Source organism: Actinia tenebrosa, unplaced genomic scaffold (genome assembly GCF_029948245.1).
Source record: "Actinia tenebrosa isolate PJP-AT-01 unplaced genomic scaffold, QUT_ActTen_1.0 PGA_scaffold2__45_contigs__length_23673736, whole genome shotgun sequence".
Classification (NCBI taxonomy): Eukaryota; Metazoa; Cnidaria; class Anthozoa; order Actiniaria; family Actiniidae; genus Actinia; species Actinia tenebrosa.
This window is the reverse complement of record NW_028292579.1, coordinates 19358789-19378426: the sequence shown is the minus strand read 5'-3', so window position 1 is coordinate 19378426 and position 19638 is coordinate 19358789. Positions and strand designations below refer to the sequence as shown.

The 19638-nt window shown below is 36.0% G+C and overlaps 3 protein-coding genes across 3 annotated transcripts; 1 reads left to right on the top strand and 2 right to left on the bottom strand.

Annotated features, from left to right (window-relative positions):
• Positions 1–1461: 1461 nt before the first annotated feature.
• LOC116296902 (beta-1,3-galactosyltransferase 1-like) lies at positions 1462–2854 on the bottom strand. The gene has a single exon (XM_031705012.2). The coding sequence runs from the start codon at positions 2793–2795 to the stop codon at positions 1755–1757; it is 1041 nt and encodes a 346-aa protein (XP_031560872.1). The 5' UTR covers positions 2796–2854; the 3' UTR covers positions 1462–1754.
• Positions 2855–3735: 881 nt separating this feature from the next.
• Positions 3736–4560, bottom strand: LOC148909521 (uncharacterized). The gene has a single exon (XM_089034163.1). The coding sequence runs from the start codon at positions 4558–4560 to the stop codon at positions 3736–3738; it is 825 nt and encodes a 274-aa protein (XP_088890289.1).
• A 2651-nt stretch (positions 4561–7211) lies between these two features.
• On the top strand, positions 7212–19020 carry LOC116296889 (ran-binding protein 9). The gene is made up of 12 exons (XM_031705000.2): positions 7212–7389; positions 9453–9564; positions 10146–10198; positions 10407–10574; positions 12038–12060; positions 12442–12543; positions 13515–13597; positions 13801–13913; positions 14758–15168; positions 15773–15924; positions 17100–17211; positions 18169–19020. Exons 1-12 carry the CDS (start codon positions 7218–7220, stop codon positions 18297–18299), a joined length of 1632 nt encoding a protein of 543 aa, XP_031560860.1. The 5' UTR covers positions 7212–7217; the 3' UTR covers positions 18300–19020.
• Positions 19021–19638: the final 618 nt, after the last annotated feature.

The window sequence follows — 19638 nt, the reverse complement described above, 5'->3', positions numbered from 1 at the left end:
GCATGCTCAATAAGAAAAACTATCCGTCAAAGGGACTAGGCACTAACGTGCATCAGGGCGGATCAAAAAATGTCCGGATTCGTGTGGACAGTGAAAACGATTCGAAAACGATTCGAATACGCTGCGTGTGGACGCGAATATTTTCGTATCCGAAAAAAAATTGCGGATACAAAAATTTCCGGACACGTGTGGACGGCGCCTTAGTGACTAACAGTTGCTATATCTCAACCACAACATTCATTGTACAAAAAGAAATATACACAAAAGACCATTTGTGCCTTTTGTCTAATGTATGTTTTGGTTGAGTGATAGCAACTGTTTAGTCACTAAATAAGTACTATTTATCGGTATCAACTTTGTTTTTATTTCATGGTTTTACTTCATGTGCTCTAACCAAAAATTACAGTTGAAGTTTAACAACCCCGCTAGAAATAATTAATTCAATATCGCTCTGGGCCACAAAGTTATAAACTTCGACATAAACACAATGGCATTGAAGGTGTCCTTATGCAAATATTCTCCCGAACTTAACCGTGTGGAACAAACGAGAGCGTTGTTGTCGACCGACGAGGTGAGCTCTTTAGTACACCTCACTTTAAAAAACGTTTTCTCCTGATTTTCGATAGGACAAGCTATAGAAATTTTCCTAGATAAAGCTCTTGGCCCGATTGCACGAAGCCTGGATAGCGCTATCCGACGGATAAATCTTATCCAGTGGATAAATTTATTGGATAACAGCATCGATTTATCCACTGGATAAGATTTATCCGCCGGATATCGCTATCCAGGCTTCGCACGACCGGGCTCAGAATGACAGTTACCCAAACAAATTTTATCGATTTTTACGAATTCCCTCTTACAGAATTTTTTCTTTTTTTGTCAAAAAGAAGATTACGATACAAAGTTTAAATATTCTTGTTTTTAATAAATTTCACCATTTGGTTCCTGAGTTATGATTTTTGAAATAAACATTTTTGATGGCACCAAGGGTTCTGATGTTGTCATAGCAACGTCTACGTCATTTTTTCATGTTCATTGTGATCTTTGATTCATGGCTTTCCGGGTTTACTTGCTGTCATATTATAGCCATAATATATATTTTTTTAGTTTAGTCGGCTACTCCTCGTGATTGTATATCTGATACAACACGGCCACTCATACTGTACATATTACTTATTTCTAATAGTAGTTTTTGAATGTTTATCGTATAGTGCTCTTTAAGATGGTACTCACTTTAAAAAAAAGTTCATAAGATTTACTTAATTTAAATTAACTGTAATGTTCTTAAGATGCAGTTTAAATACTTAGAATGTGTGAAATGTCCTTAAGATGTGATTAATTTGAATGTTCTTGCAATGTTCACTGTGCAGCTTAATACCGCTTTATTATTATTATTATTATTATTATTATTATTATTATTATTATTATTAAATATTGCTATTAGATCATCGTCGTATTATATTTTCTGCTGCAGGAACAAAGAATGGAAGAGAGTTAATGCAGTATTAATTGTCTTCATTTTTGTTTTTGTTTGTTTGTTTGTTTGTTTTTTTCATATAGTGTTACAGATATAATATCTTTGTTTTCTTTTCTTTTTCTTTTTGTCATTTGTCACATTTTGTATTCGATTCAAGTAGCCAATTGTAAATTACCAATTTACGATGGTATTTCGGTAAAAAAACTCAATAAAGTTATTATTATTATTATTACTATTATTATTATTATTATTATTATTATTATTATCGTGCAACTTACTACTCCATCTGATAGACAGGTGGAATTATGGCTAGAAGTTCGTATCTAAGGTAGTACTTCAACATCCCTGTAACTTCAACCTGATGACCAAATGCAATGACAGCTAGGAGCTCTTCGTCTGTTTTTGGAAGAGAGAAGCGAAACCCTGGAATTTGCCTGGCAGATAAACCAAGGTCTCTAGCCATAACACCAAAATATGCATCATCTGTATGGAAAGGTTTCCTGATGAACTGAGTATAGTGGAAGTAACTAGGAAGCATGTCAGTGGAGACGACTTGAAATGATCCCTGCGAAAATGGAGGAAAATTTGTCTCGTTATAAACCTCTTTGGGAAGATACCACTGCAATCTTGGATCGCGAACAACAGTCAATATCTCATGCAAATATCCTCCATAAAACCTCGTTGGCAATTCGGCTGGACCTGCCAACCATTCCACCAGCCTTGGAACTCGGATATACACGTCATCGTCGGCCTTGAGAATATATTCACAATTCAATCTGAAGTACGCCCAATAATGAGACATAAAAGTCTTAATCACCACGTTCTTGTAGGTGTCGGTAAAGTTACCAATGAGTATATCGTTGTACTTTAATGCTTCCCGTCGGATTTTAAGATCAACGGCGGTATTTTTGCTGATTCCCAAAGCGAAAAACACTCTCCATCTAGGTTGTATTTCACTAGAAGCTCCCCAAGTCTTTCTGATAGCCATTCGTCGAAGCAGATGTTGCTCATCAGCAGATGCCGAGTTCACAAACACAGCAATAAAAAGCTTCCTGTCTTCACATGAAATATTTGGTTCAACGTGTGGGATAACAAGTGGAAACTTGGTCGGTCCATTTGCAGAAGTTCCAACAAATTTTCGAAAATACGAGCAGTTCTTAGAATTGCTACGGTTTATTGATTTGGTAGAAGGTAAAGATAGCAATGAAAAGGTAAAAATAGCAATGAAAAGCCAACCACAAACTAGGATAAAAATCGGTTTTCTCATTCTTGTGTTAAACAGCCAACACCATCTTCGGCGAGAACAGTGAAATACCATAGCTGATAACGGACCTCTTAGTCACGAAGTTAATACCGATACAAGTATTTTACATTCGACGCGAGGTTGTCCTAGCCTCTTCAAAATGAGTGACGTATGAAAGGGACCACGCTTGGACACCTGTGACTCAATAAAATATCTCTGCTGGTTTGGCACTTCAACATAAGCATAGATATAAGCATAACTAGAAACATAGTACACCTTTTGCTGTTCGTTTACGCCAAAAGGACATTTATTTTCGCTTTAAACAATAGAAGACCGAATTCGAAAAGATCGTACGGAATGTGAATTCCTTTTGTGTGCTGAACGTCTTGCATCCCGAAGGGTGTTAAATTACATGCACGCATTCACATAGCATAACATTTGCAAGTTGCTTCAATTAATTTGATCTATCCAAAGTTCATCAGTGGCTTGCTGCAAACAAGCTCACACTTAAGAGCGTTCATGCGGGCAAAAGTTCCCATCGTCAAGTTTTTTTGGCATATTATGTGCCAAACTGGGCATTATGCCGTTATTAAACGGACGCCTTTTAATTGCATGTGTATTATTAGTAACGTTCAATAGCATTCGTTGATGATCAACGAACAAACAATAGTATCATTCGACAATCAAGGACGACAGTGAACATTTAAACACGCGCGCGCAATTGACAATCATTGACAACAAACGAAAATCAATAACATCATCTAACAATCATAAGTTAAAAAGAGACATTCAATAAGACAATAGGCTGATTGTTTACGTTTTTCCTCGTTAGCATAACAAACATTTCAAGCCACTTTACTTTTAAAAACCACATTTCAGTACGTTACTTTTCTTTACTTGATTCTGTTTTTGATATTGACTGGTCTGCTTCTCGAGAATGTCCCTGTCATCAGTATCAGTATCAGTGTCATTCCGCTATTTCCAACTATAAGTTGATCAGCAGGGACTATATAGTCTACACAGAGCCAAAGTTCTGATGTAGTAGTCCTTTTAGAACTTTTCTGTCTTGTGTAGATTTCTTAGCTTGGTGTTTATCAACATTAAGTAGTTGACTAATTTTGATCCATGGATCTCTAACATATTTAGCAGATGGAATTGCAAACAGCAACTGTTTCGTTAAATTTGAATTTGGTCTTCTACAAACATGTGCAATGTACTTCAAGTAGCGTATGTATATAAAATCACGAAGTGCCAGGGTTCCCACTATTCTCTCCAGGTCTAAGTTCCTATATTTAAAGGCAAACGTTTCTTCTCCGTCACTATTCATTTTCCTTTCCCAGCCATTCCGTACCATTCTTCTTAGTAGACCAAACCAACAGGATTCAAGCTTTTTCAGTTCATCTTCATTTGGTAGTTCAGCCTCAGTACAGTAAGTAAGTCTGGATCTGATACAGGATTCCAAGAGTTTTCTGCGTGTATTCATAGATACTTTATGATCTGTAAGGACGTTCTTGAGCTCGTGGAATTTTCCTGTTGCACTTAGTATTCTGTTATCGACAAAACTTTCCTTCTGATCACTATAAAACATATGACCAAGATACTTGAACTCTTTTACATTTTCAATATCATGTCCTGATATATTTAATAAGCTCTTCTTTTCCATAAGCTGCGCATCATGAAATACCTGTGTTTTGGTTTTCTTAAAACTTAACTCAAGCCCATATCTTAAGCATGTCCCATGGATAATTTCCAGTATCTCCTGTAGATCAGTAAGATCTTTTGACAGCACAACAACATCATCAGCATATAAAAGCCATTTAATTATCTCCACACCATTCATTCGTCCAGTACTCCGTTGATGACATGCATTAGCGATTGTATATGTAAATGGTATTCCCCATCCATTTGGAAAGCGTTGGTCAATTTCACGGGCAGCGACCTTGAGTACCCAGTCAAAGAACCAATTGAATACTGGAGGACTTTCCACACCACCTTGTCTGGTCCTTGCTTCAATAGGAAAATCAGTTTTATCTCCACATATTTTCCCGATTGTTCCATCATATAATAACCATAGAATATCAATTAACTTCTCACATCCATAGAGGTTAACCTCATAAAGTACACTAGTTTTATCTTAATGAAGTTATTTTTCCATTCTTATTTTTATTTGTACGTACAATGTTATATTTTTTGCATATATTTTTTGCATATATTTTTATGTTTAATTATTTCAACAATTCATGAGGTGGTCACCTTGCATGGGTCTCGTGTCCCGTTCGTGACCTTCCTTTCTGGGTAACTGTTAGTTTTTTGTTTTGTTTTTTTTCTATTCAATACATTGTAATATTAGTTTTCCCAAATAAAGCTGTGGAAAAAAAAAAAAAAAAAATAGCGCAGCGCAGTCGTGACGTCATAAAAACGAAGACAAAGGCGAAAAAGACCAGTTTCGAATCCCAAATTACCGCTGTGTTCCTTGATTACAGACTCATCTGCACAGGGTTAGCCTCGTATCAGTGTTTAAATATTCACAAAAACCAACAGAAAAGTAAAGAATGCACAACTTCAACAATACAAACATTTTGAAACTCGACGGACCTTGACTGGAGCACGTGAATATTCTGCACAAACTCGAGGCTAACCCTGTGCAAATGAGTCTGTACTCAAGAAACACAGCGGTAATTTGGGATTCGAAACTGGTCTTTTTCGCCTTTGTCTTCGTTTTTTTCTTCGTTCGCACAGTAGCGGAGTGCTTCTCGACACTTCTCGAGTGTTCTGCCATCCCCCAAGTGCTTTATGACTGCACACAACACAGCAAGCAAGTTTTTTATTTCTTTTATAAAATACAAATTACAATAATAGATAGGAATGACGCAACGGAAAGTGCGCGCGCGTGCAATGTGCTCTCATAAAGCACGCGCTCCAAACCAATCAGAACGCGACACTTATAACAGTTATTTTATAAATAGACATAATTGACACATGCTATGGAAACAGGATTTTGGAATTTTCATTTTTTGATTCATTTGGCACCATACTTCCAGTGTTGAACCGTCGTATGGCAGCGCGAAGCATTTACGGCTACACCGGAGATTTCGCCCCCAACACCGCTATCCGAAGATTTACAGACTAATCAGGAAGCTCGGCCGAAGCCTAAGGGAGAGGTTAGTCGGCCCCTAGACCTTAGATGATTAACCTCTTGCTATGACCAGCAAACTCCAAGTATTTCATTGTGACGCTGATGCCTTTGAACACCTGCATACTCACTCCTTTCCATATGGTATGCGTTTAGTAAAACTAAACGTAACGTGCATCATAGTAAATTAATTTATTAGAAAGTTTATTTGCTATGGAAGCATGATTTTTTGATTTTTACTTTTTGATTCATTAAAAAGGACCACACTTCCAGACATCGAGTGCTGAACCGTTGTACGGCAGCGCAAAGCATTTACAGCAAACTCAAAAATCTTGATTGTGACGCTGATGGCTTTGAACGCATACTCACTCGTTCCGTCACTCCTTTGACAAACATTTATACGCAGGGGGGGGGGGGGGGGGACTAAAAATAACCCAGAATACAATAAAGTTTGCTACACCGAGAAAGACTCGAATAATTAACCCAGGAATTAACGTACTCCATCACAAACCTTCTCGTTAATAGTATTTCAAATATATTTTGGCATTTTGGTACATTTTCAACACTTTTGCATGGCTCTCTTGACCCCGCTAGAGTTTTTTTAATCCCTTTTATCCATTTTCTCGTTGTTTAGGCGGTCGTTCTCTACAGGAGTTGCCTGAATTCGTTTATGATTTGATATTTTTTTATGTCAGCGCAAAATCGTTTTTCGTTTATGGATTTTTAGAAGGGTTGTGTCTAGATGGGATACTCGCAGTGCAGGTGATTGAGAGAGACTAGGGTTAACGAAGTACGTCATAGGATTACAAACACACGAGTGGCCTTTATAGAAATTTTGTTTCTCTAGAATCGAAACCCTAACCCTAAACCTAACCACTAGACCACGAAGGGAATTCGCTTGGTTGGTCTCATTTTTTAGTCATATTTAAACACACACATATATATGTTATAGCTTAATTTATGCTATCGTAGGGTACGACTACTAGCCGACTGAATAAAATTCCCATGACAATTATGCTCTCCCTAGTCTCTCTCAATCACCTGGACTGCGAGTATCCCATCTAGACACGACCTTTTAGAAGTTTGGGAATACAGGGTTCCCTTTTGATTGGTGCAGTGTTTGCCACTATTCCCTCTAAAAACTATAAAAAATCCGTTTGTCTTTTTCCATTCTCATTCATTCCTTAGTTTTTCTATATTTATTGGTGCCTGTCACAATTTCCATTTCTTTTTCTATTCTCATTCATTCATTTATATCTGTCCTCTTTTTTCTCTTGGTGTTGGGTTCCCTGTGATGTCCCATCCACCCATGCGGTCCAATGTCATGACGCAAGGCCTAACTTCACCTCTAACAATAATCCAAGATGGCGGCGGGTTCCAGCACTACTTCGGATTCCAACCAACAAGTCGACAGAATATCTTCCCTTTACCCTAAAGTAGACGAGTCAGAGACCCCCTTACCGCGATGTTGGAGTCCTAAAGATAAGTTTACCTTTATTGGACTCTCTCAGAACAATTTGAGAGTCCATTACAAAGGTATTTAGAATGTTGAAATTCGTTCTTTTTTCCTCGCTCATTTTTTTTTTGTGCATCTTAAATTTCGTGTCACGCTTTTATATACCCTCCTTTGTACTATCCTTCCTTCTCATCCATTATCTAGAAGCCTTAAGGCTGCGTTAGAAGCTACTTTATAGATAGAAAGTGCCCGTTTTCGTTTGTCTTTCTCTCGTCTTGTAGCGCATTTTGTTTGTTTACAAGCACCAGATAATTTCATAAAACGATTCCTGTTTCCCTCGAGTGGTTTACTCATTCTTAATCCAGCTTCTTTCCTCTTTAATACAGTTATTACAGTTAAACTCCGCCAAGTTTATAGACATATTTTTATTTCTAGTTCTTCTTTTAAAGATAAACTTAATTCACTTTTGTTTTGATGCCCGAAATATTTTCTTTATTTTAAAGATCTATATTTTTAAGCTTAAGCTTGACTAGTCTTAAATATTGTTTTCATGGTATAAAAGGAAGAATAGAAACTAAAGCAAAGAAATTAGAAAACCACGTATGTACCTCATTCTATTCAAATATCTTTTACATTTGAAAGCTAGCAGATTTTATAGTGAGATTTAATGTTAAATCCAGTTGATATAGTGAAACAGTTAAAGCCAATGTTATTGAACATCAAGATTAATTCTAAAATTTTCTTTACAGAAAACTAATTATTATTTTATCATTGTTTTTGTGAGTAGGTTGAAGATAGTATTACAGATTTTGCAGTCTTGATATATATTTTAAAACGTTTGAGTACATGTACCAGTAATGTTAGGTGTTCATGAATTATATGTTTATGTCAAAAACACATCCATATGCCAAATAAATGAAAAAAATATTGTCAGCTTTCAAAATTATGAATATGTAAACGAGGCAGAGAAGAAAATTTGCAGTACTATTTATTTTCCATAGCAGTTTTCATTTTTTCCCCTTGTAAGCCGTGCGTTGAAGAAGTGTGGTACGTATCGTTGTTTTATATTTAAAGCTCTACGTGGTGTTATACAGTTTTTTGCCCAGTTTTAATCAGTTATCTTCTTCCTGTGTATTGTGGATCATTTAGAATTGCTGTATGCACTTTAATGGAAAACACTTTACAAGGAATCTTATCCACAAAGGAAACAAAGGAATAGATTATGGAGTGACAGAGGGAGACAATCCTTGAGAAAACACTTTGCATCTATATTATTATTAGTTGACAGCCAAAAATGGATCTCTCATATTATTATACATCTTTCTAAGTAACTCAATTCTGATTGGTCATTCAAGGTCACACTGTGGTAGCTTTGCCAAGGGCATTGAGATCCATCTTAAAATATTTCTGAATTAAAAATTTTGCATTTTTCAGGCAACATCATGGCATTCATAATTCTTGTCTCTATAATTTAATGTTCATGTTAATGTTTTTCCAGTATACAAAATGTATAATAAAGCAATTATTGAATTCGGTTACTGCATAATATCATGTTCAACCTCATCCAATAATTGCTTGATAGTAGACCGACACACAGTTAACTTTAAAACCCAGTAGAAAAACCTTGCGAGTAAGTTTTATTCTCACTAGCATAAAATTTCAAAGTCACTAGCGATTGATCATGGCTAATAACAAACATTACTTGATGCAGGTTCTAAATTTTTCAGTCATTCAATTTCTGGACTGTAGTCATACTCACCTCATTATTCACTACACTGAAACCACTACACTTCTATTGACATTAGCATACCTTTTGATAAATGGATCCTCACTTACTCTTATGAGCCCAACACCTCCCCTCCCCCCCCCCCCCCTAGATCAATGTTGTTTCTGTACAAGATACACCCCTCACTCAAATCAGAAGTTGAGCATCTCAACATTGTGAAGGGGGAGGGGGGAAGTGATATAGTTCATGTTGTGTTTGGATGGGAAGGGGAAGTTGAGTAGCGAGTTTTGGTGCAGATTGTAGTTCAATTTTTTCTTACTTGCTAAGTACAAAATTTCACTCACATTTTGTAAGTTTACGAGTGTTCATTTGGTATATTGATATTCAAAAGCTAAGAATGGTTTTCTATTGATTCAGGTGTTGGTAAAACTCATAAAGATGCAGCCTCAGTCAGAGCTACCCATCCAATCCCAGCAGCATGTGGCCTTTATTACTTTGAAGTAAAGATAGTGAGCAAGGGAAGAGATGGGTAAGAAAAAGGCTATCAATTGACTGATGTATTTTCGTAGTTCCTCTGTGGGATGGGTAGGGATAATTTCTTGAACTACACATTATTAGCCAAATCCCTAAACCTAGATCTTGAATTATGGACAATAGAAAGTGTCCTTTTTATAGAGCAGGTGCATGTTACTTCATTGCTGCCATCTTGGTTGATGATAACAAAGTATTCCTCATTGGTTTCTCTTGTTATATCAACCAAGATGGTAGCTATTTCATTGTTATTCATATCTCAAGGGATTTTTGAGTCACATTGTTGCACACACTTTATAGGGTGTAAAAAGTTGTTTTCATTTTGTGCACTCACTAACACATAACCACAACATTCTTCACTCATGTTGATTTTTATAGTTTGTGGAATAACCTGAAAAAACCCACTAATTTCAAGGGATGGAGCAATACTTCAAACAAACTTAACTCACAGTGTTAAAAATAACACAACACCTGTTCAGTCAAACCCAGTTTTTGGCTCAATTTTAGGTGGTTAAAATGACAAAGCAAAGCAAAGCATGGGGGGGGAAATAAAGCCCTAGGGTTTTTTTTGCCTTTCAGATACATGGGGATCGGTTTAACGGCACAAGGAGTCAACATGAACAGATTACCTGGTAAGTGATCTGCCTGTTCACTTGAGGCTAACACTCCTATTAGATTTTCCAAGAGTTGCAGAATATAGGGCAGTAGATTAATATTTATACATGATATATTTTATAGATAATTATTATATTTTATATTCATCACTTGCTTATAATGCACTAAATACAGAGAAAATTTCAATGTCAGTCTATTCTAAGTGTGTTGTTGATCTTATTAAAGGATGGGAGAAGAACTCTTATGGTTATCATGGAGATGACGGGCATTCGTTCTGTTCATCTGGGACAGGAAAGCCATATGGACCAACGTTTACTACAGGAGATGTGATTGGTTGCGGATTAAACTTGATTGATAACACCTGTTTCTATACTAAGAATGGTGTAAATCTAGGTAAATAATTATAATTATTTTACGATAGAAAGTTTTAGCTTGTATGGAAGTATTTTCCTATTTCAGACTACTTATAAATCATTATGATTATTATTATTTAATTATATGTGCAATAAAGATTATTATTATTATTATGTTTATTTTAACTTCAGACATTTTTGCTACATGAATACAGAATATTGCGGGCATGAATAGTCTAAGCAAATATCTGCATGACTGATTTTACAAAGATGTATGCAAATTATTATTATTATTATTATTATTGTTATTATTATTATTATTATTATTATTATTATATTTATTATTATTAGTAGTAGTATATGTAATAGGACTCCATGCTGTCCAATTAAGAAATAATTATTGGACGAGGAAAATTCCAAGGACTGACAAAATCATCATCATCATCATCATCATTATTCTCTCAAAAATAAGATTCTTTGTTTGAGTTGTATCCTGGGTTGATTTTATTGTGTCTTGTCATGGGCAACTGTAAAGAAATGATTAGCTAGTGAATGACACGTGGTCTGATATAAAAACACTGGAAATAACGTTTTTTTGAATCTAGAGTATACACGTATACACTTGTTGTTGAGCTTGATAATGATTTGGCTGGAAAGTGATAAATTAATTAAAATAGAATTTGTACAGTCATGCAAGTTAGGCTCACGTCAAACTTTACACGAGCCAAATTTACTGCGATTCCCAGTCACACGCAACCAACTAGACCTTCATCACAAACAAAAAATTGAAATTGGGTGGACGTCAATCAAAAGGGTTTTTATCGTTTCTATTGGTTTCTACACCAGGACTGATGTGAATACTCAGGTGAACACGTGCAAATGTGCAAAAATCGTTGTCCTTATCTCATGCTTCTTGTCGCTGTGAATTTCTCACTCTGGATATATTTTCTCAAAAATGTCACAGGATTCCGGCTCTGAATCTTAACGTTTGAGTGCAAAGCTATCACTATGGCTATGATTTGAGTTTCTTCAAGATAGGATAAGTCAATACTGATAGTTTACAGTTAAACCTTTGAAATTAGGAGTCGGAATCCTTAGACATGTTTAAGAAACCCTTTTGATTGACGTCCACCAAAAATCCATTTTTCGTTTGTGATTTTGGTCTCACTTGGTCGCATGTGACTTGGAATCGCAGTAAAAACATCAAAGATGTGAAGTTCCACACTTGAACTGAGCCTTAGTAAACTTATGATATTTTAACAAACAAAAAAGCACAGAAAAAACTGTTTATTCATATAGTAACTAATTTTATTCCAGTATTGACTTTATTTACGCATTAAGATAGTCACAGTATCAAGCAGCACTTCGCGCGTGAGATGGCATCAGCACTGTGCTCTGTTCACTAACAAAGCACAGTTTTTGACCAATCAGCGTATGTGTACTATCCTAATATACTATCATTATATGATGATTAAAAATACAATTTTTTTCTTTGATTTTCAGGGATTGCATTCAGAGATCTCCCTGTAAGTTTTTAAGGCACTTTCTTGCTTATCTTTTGATTTCTAGCATTAAAAATTATACAAAAATGGATTTATTTTTTTCCAGTCCGGTATCCTAAAATATCATGCGTTCTGATTGGCTGTTTGAGCATGCAGTTTTTTGTCAGTATCTGCCCCCGCTCGAGGTCCGGTATCCTTTGCCGCTAAATGCAACAAAACAAAACGATTACAAAAACAAGTAAAAAGAATACAGGAAAAAAATAAATAAGTTATTCACCGTCCTATAGTCGGTCCGGATAGGAAAAAACTGTGTCCTCGGTCCATATATTCAAGACCTCGTGCACAGTTTTTCCCTATCCGGACTGAGTATAGGACGGTAAGTAACATATATATGTTTTCTTTCAGTCCATTCTTTATCCGACTGTCGGCTTACAAACACCAGGAGAAGTTGTAGATGCAAATTTTGGGCAACTTCCATTCCTATATAACATTGAAGAAGAGATAAAAGTAAGTTCTGTTATAACACTTTTCATGGATAATATTGTCTGTAACAAGAGGGTAGCAAGTTCTTGATTATAGGGAGGGCAATATTTGTACCACTTTCCTGCCAATACATAACACCCTTTTCATAATGGCTGATGAACGCACAGAAACCAGGTCACCCAGTCATCTTGCAAGGTTGAGCCAAGCTGCTCATTCAAAATAAAGGCTGTTAGCTCTAATTCAGATCAAAACAAATGCCATTTTTTATACTTTTCTTCTTTATAGTCATTTCATGTAATTTTATATCTTTTATTGTGAAGTAATGACTGGGTGATGACCTAGTTTTCGTGCACTGGTCAGCCATTAAATGAGAAGGGTGTATAGAGAATATTAACTAATACTTAGTATATAATTAACACACAATTATATATGTTTCATTTTTAGAGATTTCTGTAATATCTACAGAAGTTTTGCATTAATTAAATGCAATATGAGGTGCTAAATAGTAACTCGTAGTAATATCAAACGCAAAACCATCAAGTGATTGTAAAGCAAACTTATTACTAAGATTTCCTGAAAAAGACGATAGAAAAGTTTACAAATTTTAGCCAAACTTGTGCCTTTGAAATTTTAAATTTGTCCAACTTTACCACTCTGAGGTGGATGCAAAGCCTTACCGGTCTAGGACCGGATTTCAATCCAAACGACTAGAATTACACAGAGTAATTTTCATCCAGGCCCTTTCTAGATCAAATTATGATTTAGAAGTTGATTTTTTTGGAAGGAGGAAAACCCGAGAACCTGGAGAAATACCATCAAAGCACAAGAGAGAACCAACAAACAACTCTACTCACATACGACACAGAGCCTGACAGGGCCTGTAATAAAACTTGTTCTGCCATCTTGCATGTCTGCCGGCACATGAAAATGCAAAACGTCTATTCCTACCTCATTACAGGTTTATTAAAATAGCTAATGATGGTCTTATCTTGTAGGAAATACATGCAAACACAACAGCAGCTATAGAGAAATATCCAATCAGTGATAAGGAAGGACAATGGCAGTCTACAATACAAAAGTAAGATAAAGTCTGACATAATGCCTTAAAACTAATGAACTTCTATCACTTGGCCTAATATTTTCACATTTCAGACTACAGTGTTCAGTGTTAAGCCTTTCTTGAAATAGCTGTCAATTTTATTTTTTTTTCTAACTTTAAAAGCATTAAAATTAACATTAAAATCAGTGGAAAACTTGACACAATGCTGTGTGCTGCTGTAGGATTGTTTCAACGTACCTTAGACACCATGGTTACTGTGCTACAGCTGAATCATTTGATAGAAGTACAGGACAATCCTGTCCAGAGGAGCTGGCGTCCATTAAGAACAGACAGAGTAAGTGGTATAAAAATGCTAAAATAGGTTACACAGTCAAACCAGGCTGGTCATCATAATGTGCTTCATCTTTAACAGTATAACAGTTCATTCGCCATTGTGTTTTACATAATATTATGGATATTACATATGTTGGTATCATAGTTCATGATATTTGGTGCTGAGATCTCTGAGATCCTTTGCTGCCATCAGGTACAGACTGATTATTTTTGAATGATGGCAGCCAAAAATCAAATTTTAAGTTAAAAAAAACTATTAAATGAACAACGTCCAGCCAGAATTGGAACTTGTCTGGTCAAGTTGCCAGTCATTTTGACCAGTAACCTTTAGCCAGAAATGAGATATGACCAAGCTTAATCTAATTTGGCCAGATGATCATGACCAGTAACTGATCGTCATTATTTTTGTCACCCTGAGAAAATATTTACGTTGTATGTTACAAGGATACTGCACAACCTTAGTTAATTGAGATTTCCTTTTTTTTCTAATATGGCTTACCGTTATTATATTGTGTGTTGTTTGTAACAAACAAGGCAGAAGGAAAAAGAATCTTGACCTCAGAAAGGTCTTTCAATGGAAGTTCAACTCATACATTGATCTAAAAACAAGAATTACTTTGACTTAGCAGTTTTTAATATTATTACCCTAATTGGTAGCTCTGAGCTGCAAAATGAAGTTTTTTTCCCTTGCCATCAATCGAAATTAATTAGTTGATACATTTTATATGACGGTACCAACTACAACAGGCAACTCACAAGTACTCAGATGCACATGATTTTGAAAATTGTAGGTAGGTACCTGTAATTGATTATTTTAAATAATAATTATAACATTTTTCCTTCAGGAATACAGAAACTAGTTTTAGCTGGTCGTATAGGAGAAGCAATAGAAATGACGCAGTCTTTGTACCCAGGGTTATTAGAAAGAAACCAGAATTTATTATTTTTACTAAAATGCCGTCAATTTGTGGAAATGGTCAGTGGAAATGATAGTGAAGTACGCCCGTCGGCTCACAGCCCAAGGTCAAGTCCTAATGTAAGCCCAACACATTCTTATGGTGCTACATCGGTTAGCAGCGTAGGAGCTAGTTCAAGTGGGTCGACATCAAATGGACTTGTTAGTAATGGTGTTGACCATGGTCTTGCCGATGATGATGATGCGCCAATGGAAGTGGAAGATGTCGAGGAGTCTTCTAATGGTAGTGTTATTAATGGTGATTCTATGATAGAAGACCAACCTCACAGCCCTAGAAGAAGTAGGTTATCACGTTATTCTGTAGGTTGTGTGTGAGTGAGTTGTGTATGAGTGAATATCATAGATTGAGGTGAATTTAAAATGAGGATAATAATAGAAAAAAATTATATTTAAAAAAACATATTTTACCTCTATCACTCCCCATATGGGGCTCTTCCATGTTGTTTGCTCCACAAGTCCTACCACTCTACACTCTATACAACAACACAAAGATTAACGTGCAAGTAAAACAAAGAAAACAATCATGTTTCTTAATAATCACACAACACAAACATCACATCAAACGAACTCAACTCACGTATGTATTATATAATCCAGTCTGAGCCAGGGCTTAATCCCCGACCACAGCAGTGAGAGGCAAGCAGTGAACCACTACTGCACCCATGCCACCCAGTGCGTGAGCACAAATCTCTAGCACAAACCATGATGGGAAATCAAGTATAAACATTTTCTTATTTCATGTCAGTGCTGGTGATAGGAGTTTAAATCTGCAAATACACTAGTTTATAGAATTGCAAGTAGGCTGAATTTATAATACAAAATGGCAAAACCAATTTGAAAAAGTACATTATATTTTTTCCTTATTTCTATTTTCTTTTATAAAGGTTCATCTGAAACTTGTTCACCTCGTCAACTGTGCTGTGGTAACAGATCAACCCTGGAAAAAATCCTCAGATTTGGCCGGGATTTACACAATATGAGTATACATCTGAGAAGAGAACACGGCAAGAATGAAACTAACAAGAAGGCATTACAGGTATTAAACCAGGATTAACTGTGTGATTAGGACCTTAGTTACTACTTCATTTAAAGGGGCACTTGGATGAAAATGCCCCGATTTTTGAAAGTCCGAATAATTGAAGTATTTGTGGATAATATGACTCAATTATAATTATGAAAATCAGATAAGTGAAAATTTTAACCTGGGAGCCACTCAGTGCTGTTGAGATATTTTGGGTTAAACGTGAAAAGAACAATAGGGTTGAGTAAATGGCGCCATTTACTCGCAATTTAGATGCTGAATAAAATTGATAATTTTTTCCCGCCTTTTTTGACTGTGAAGGGAACATGTTGCTTGGCTACTATCTGGGCTATATATTAGATAAGTTTAAACAAGTTTCAAGTCATTTCCAATTTTTATTGATTTTCGTCCAAGTGCCCCTTTAAGACTACATGAAATGGCACTGTTCCATAATAAAGTCTAAGGGTAGATTTTTTTTGGATTTGGTTCCGGGTTAGGGTTAGGGTTTCAGGATGTTATAATCAATAATAAATCATTAATAATCCAATAGTGCCATCTCATGTAGTCGTACGTGAAGTAACAACCAATTAGGAGGACTACAGAGCGCTAAAAAAATATTGGGTGTGTCCTTTGGGGGAGGGGGGTGAGGCTTATATTGGTCATTAATTTAAAGTAGATTAAGTTCATTGGATTTGAAAGCAATATTTTATTAAGCCTTGAACTGAACTAGAGTCTTTACCACAATAACACAATTATAATAATAAGAACAACTGACAACAACAATAATCATAATCACAGGCTAAGTAATTCAGATCCAGTGCATTATGTCTCAAAAGTTCAGCTATGTCTTCCTCTTTGATATATTTGTGGGAATAAATGAACCATTTTGGTACTGGGTAACTAGAATTACACAGAGTAATTTTCATCCAGGCCCTTCCTAGATCAAATTAGAATTTAGAAGTTGATTTTTGCGGAGGGAGGAAAACCGGAGAACCTGGAGTAAAAGCCTTGAAGCACAGGAGGAAAGAACCTACAAACAACTCTACTCATATACGACAAGTCTGAGGATCGAACCCAGGTTGTGTTGGTAAGAGGCGAGCACTCTCACAGATACGTCACCCATGCTTCCTAATTTCCATGAATGAATTACAGCTGTGTTGCTTGTAGATTAATGTTTCGTTTGTTTGCAGGATGCCTTTAGTCTACTAGCATACAGTGATACATGGTCAAGTCCTGTAGGTTATCTTCTAGATCCAGTTCAAAGAGAACCAATCTGCTCAGCTCTTAATAGTGCTATCTTAGGTAAGGCATCAAGTCTCACTATTATAATCAGCCACTTATATCTTTTCGCACTCAGCCATTTTTATCCAGATGTTTATCTAAATTGAAAGTCGAAAATGCTATTTTTACCACATTCTCCTACCCAGGCCCTTCTCACCAAAAAATCGAAGGTTCTGGTAACACAAAAACCAGAAGACCCAGATACTAGGTTGTCAGATATGTGCATGCTCCACTTATTCAGACTTCTGGTATAAACTCAAACTGTTTTGTTTTTCAAGAGAAAAAGAATCAAGCTTATTCATATAGCTACATTGTTTTTGGAACAGTTTATTTTTCTGTGATTAACATTCCAAAATAATATGCAATTTAGTCAAACCCTAGTATATTATAATAATGATTAATGGGAGGTTCTTGTATAGCACATTTATACAACGTCTCAATGTGCTTTACATTAATGACCAGTGGAGGACTGTATGGTAAAGTATTCAAATTTCAACTGTTGACTGGAAATTAACTCAGGGAACTGGAAACAGGTTATGCAAAAGATTTAAACCAATCAAATTAATGGTCGATGTTTGTGTAACTAGAGCTTCGATTTTGCATTAGAAAGCTGAGAAGGCTTCGGTTATGTGAATGTCTTTACTCCTAAATTTGGACAAAATGCATGACAAGATCAAAATGCCTCCAAAAGTAAAAGATCACTAATACCATTTTGCTGGAAATTTTATCTAAGAATTGAACTGCAAAAAAGCTTTGGAAAGAAATAGAATGTCCTTTGTGCTGGTGCTTTAATAGCAAATTCAAAACCTTCTACAATTCAAGAGCTCTCACGAGATAACTTGCTAGCACAAAATTAATTCTGATGAAACGAATGAGCATTTATTTCAGAACACAACATGGAGGACCCAATTCAAGATCTTAAAGTACTTACTACCAAGATTTAGCTAATAAGAATTAATGTCTTTATTTTGGTTTCAGAATCTCACAACATGCCAAGACAGCCTCCTCTAGATCTGGTCCTCGGCCAGGCACAGGAATGCCTCAAATTAATGTCAAAAGTAGGACTTGGTGCATGCGCATTTGCTAGTGTGGAAGAGTTTCTTCAATGAATACAACCCTTATTCTAACTTGTATATATCACAGACTATAGGTCATCCTAGGCTATTGTATTGAGTATGAAATCCATGACACACGGCTGACGTTGATATCAAGGACTGCAAATGTAGGTTTTGTTCAAGTATGAAAACCATCATGGCTCTCACATGATGTCAAGGACTGCATCCTTGAAGCAAGTAGGGAGACAAGATTTAACTATGATGAAAAAGTGTGATGAAAAAGTGGGATAGCTATTTACAGTGCAACGCACCTAACCATGGCCACCCAACTTTTTTTATCAATGCCATTGAATCCTTTCCTGCCAAATGTTTCCATCAATTAAAAGACTTTGGTGTCCAGCGTTAGCCAGTAAAGGGACCAAAATAGGTATCACCTAGGAAAATGGCTAGCCATTTATTTAAGTTTTTGTTGCAAAGGATACGAAATAATTTTAAGTATTTGTGGTCATGCTGAGTGAGTTCATAAGCAAATGCTTAAAATCTCGCTGTCTGATTGGCTAACTGGGTGACCAAGGTTAGGCGCGTCGCACTGTAAACCTTCTCAGACCCTCCCCCTGTGGTTCTTCCTTCCTAACAGCATCTCCCATAACAAGAGACTCTTTTAGCAGGAAACTGTGGTCCCTGGATGGGATCAAGAAATGCAAAATAGCTCACTTATTCTGGTTGAAGGATTTCACATACACAAAATAAAATTTGAGGGACTGAAAAAACAAAATGTCCAGAGTATTATTATGAGTTTTTTTTGCACAGGAAACTCAATTTCTGCCCCATTGTTAGTGATCTTGTGGCCAAAATACTGGAAGTTTTGAATTTTAAATTGAAATTATTAGCAAAAGAGATGTTATCTGATAAAGCATCGTATGTATTATTGGTAGGTCTGAAATTTGAAGAAGTTTCTTCCAGAGAACCAGACAAGTGTTCCCTGTAACCATACATTCTTTGTAAGGTTTTAACACTTTTGAAAGACAATTATTTTGGTTAATTTCATCCAATCATGTTCAAATTTGCCAGACTTACTAATGTTGAAATGCTTTCTCAAAATAAATCATATGACAAAAATTTTCAAAACTCGCCCTTAGGGACTTGGCTAGTCTCTTGCTCATTTCTAAAGTGGCCTATTGACATTAACATGCTTATGTAAAGCCATGCATTCATCTTTGCTGGCGGTATGTCGCACTATCCCTAATATTGCACAGCATACTCACATCAAAGATTGTCATGGTCTCTCACTGGCAATCATATCCGCTAGAACGATAAAACTTTGTTCAGGCATACTCCCATTTATTGCTGGATGTGTTTATCTGATGATAAGATTTTTTATGGAAAAAATTTC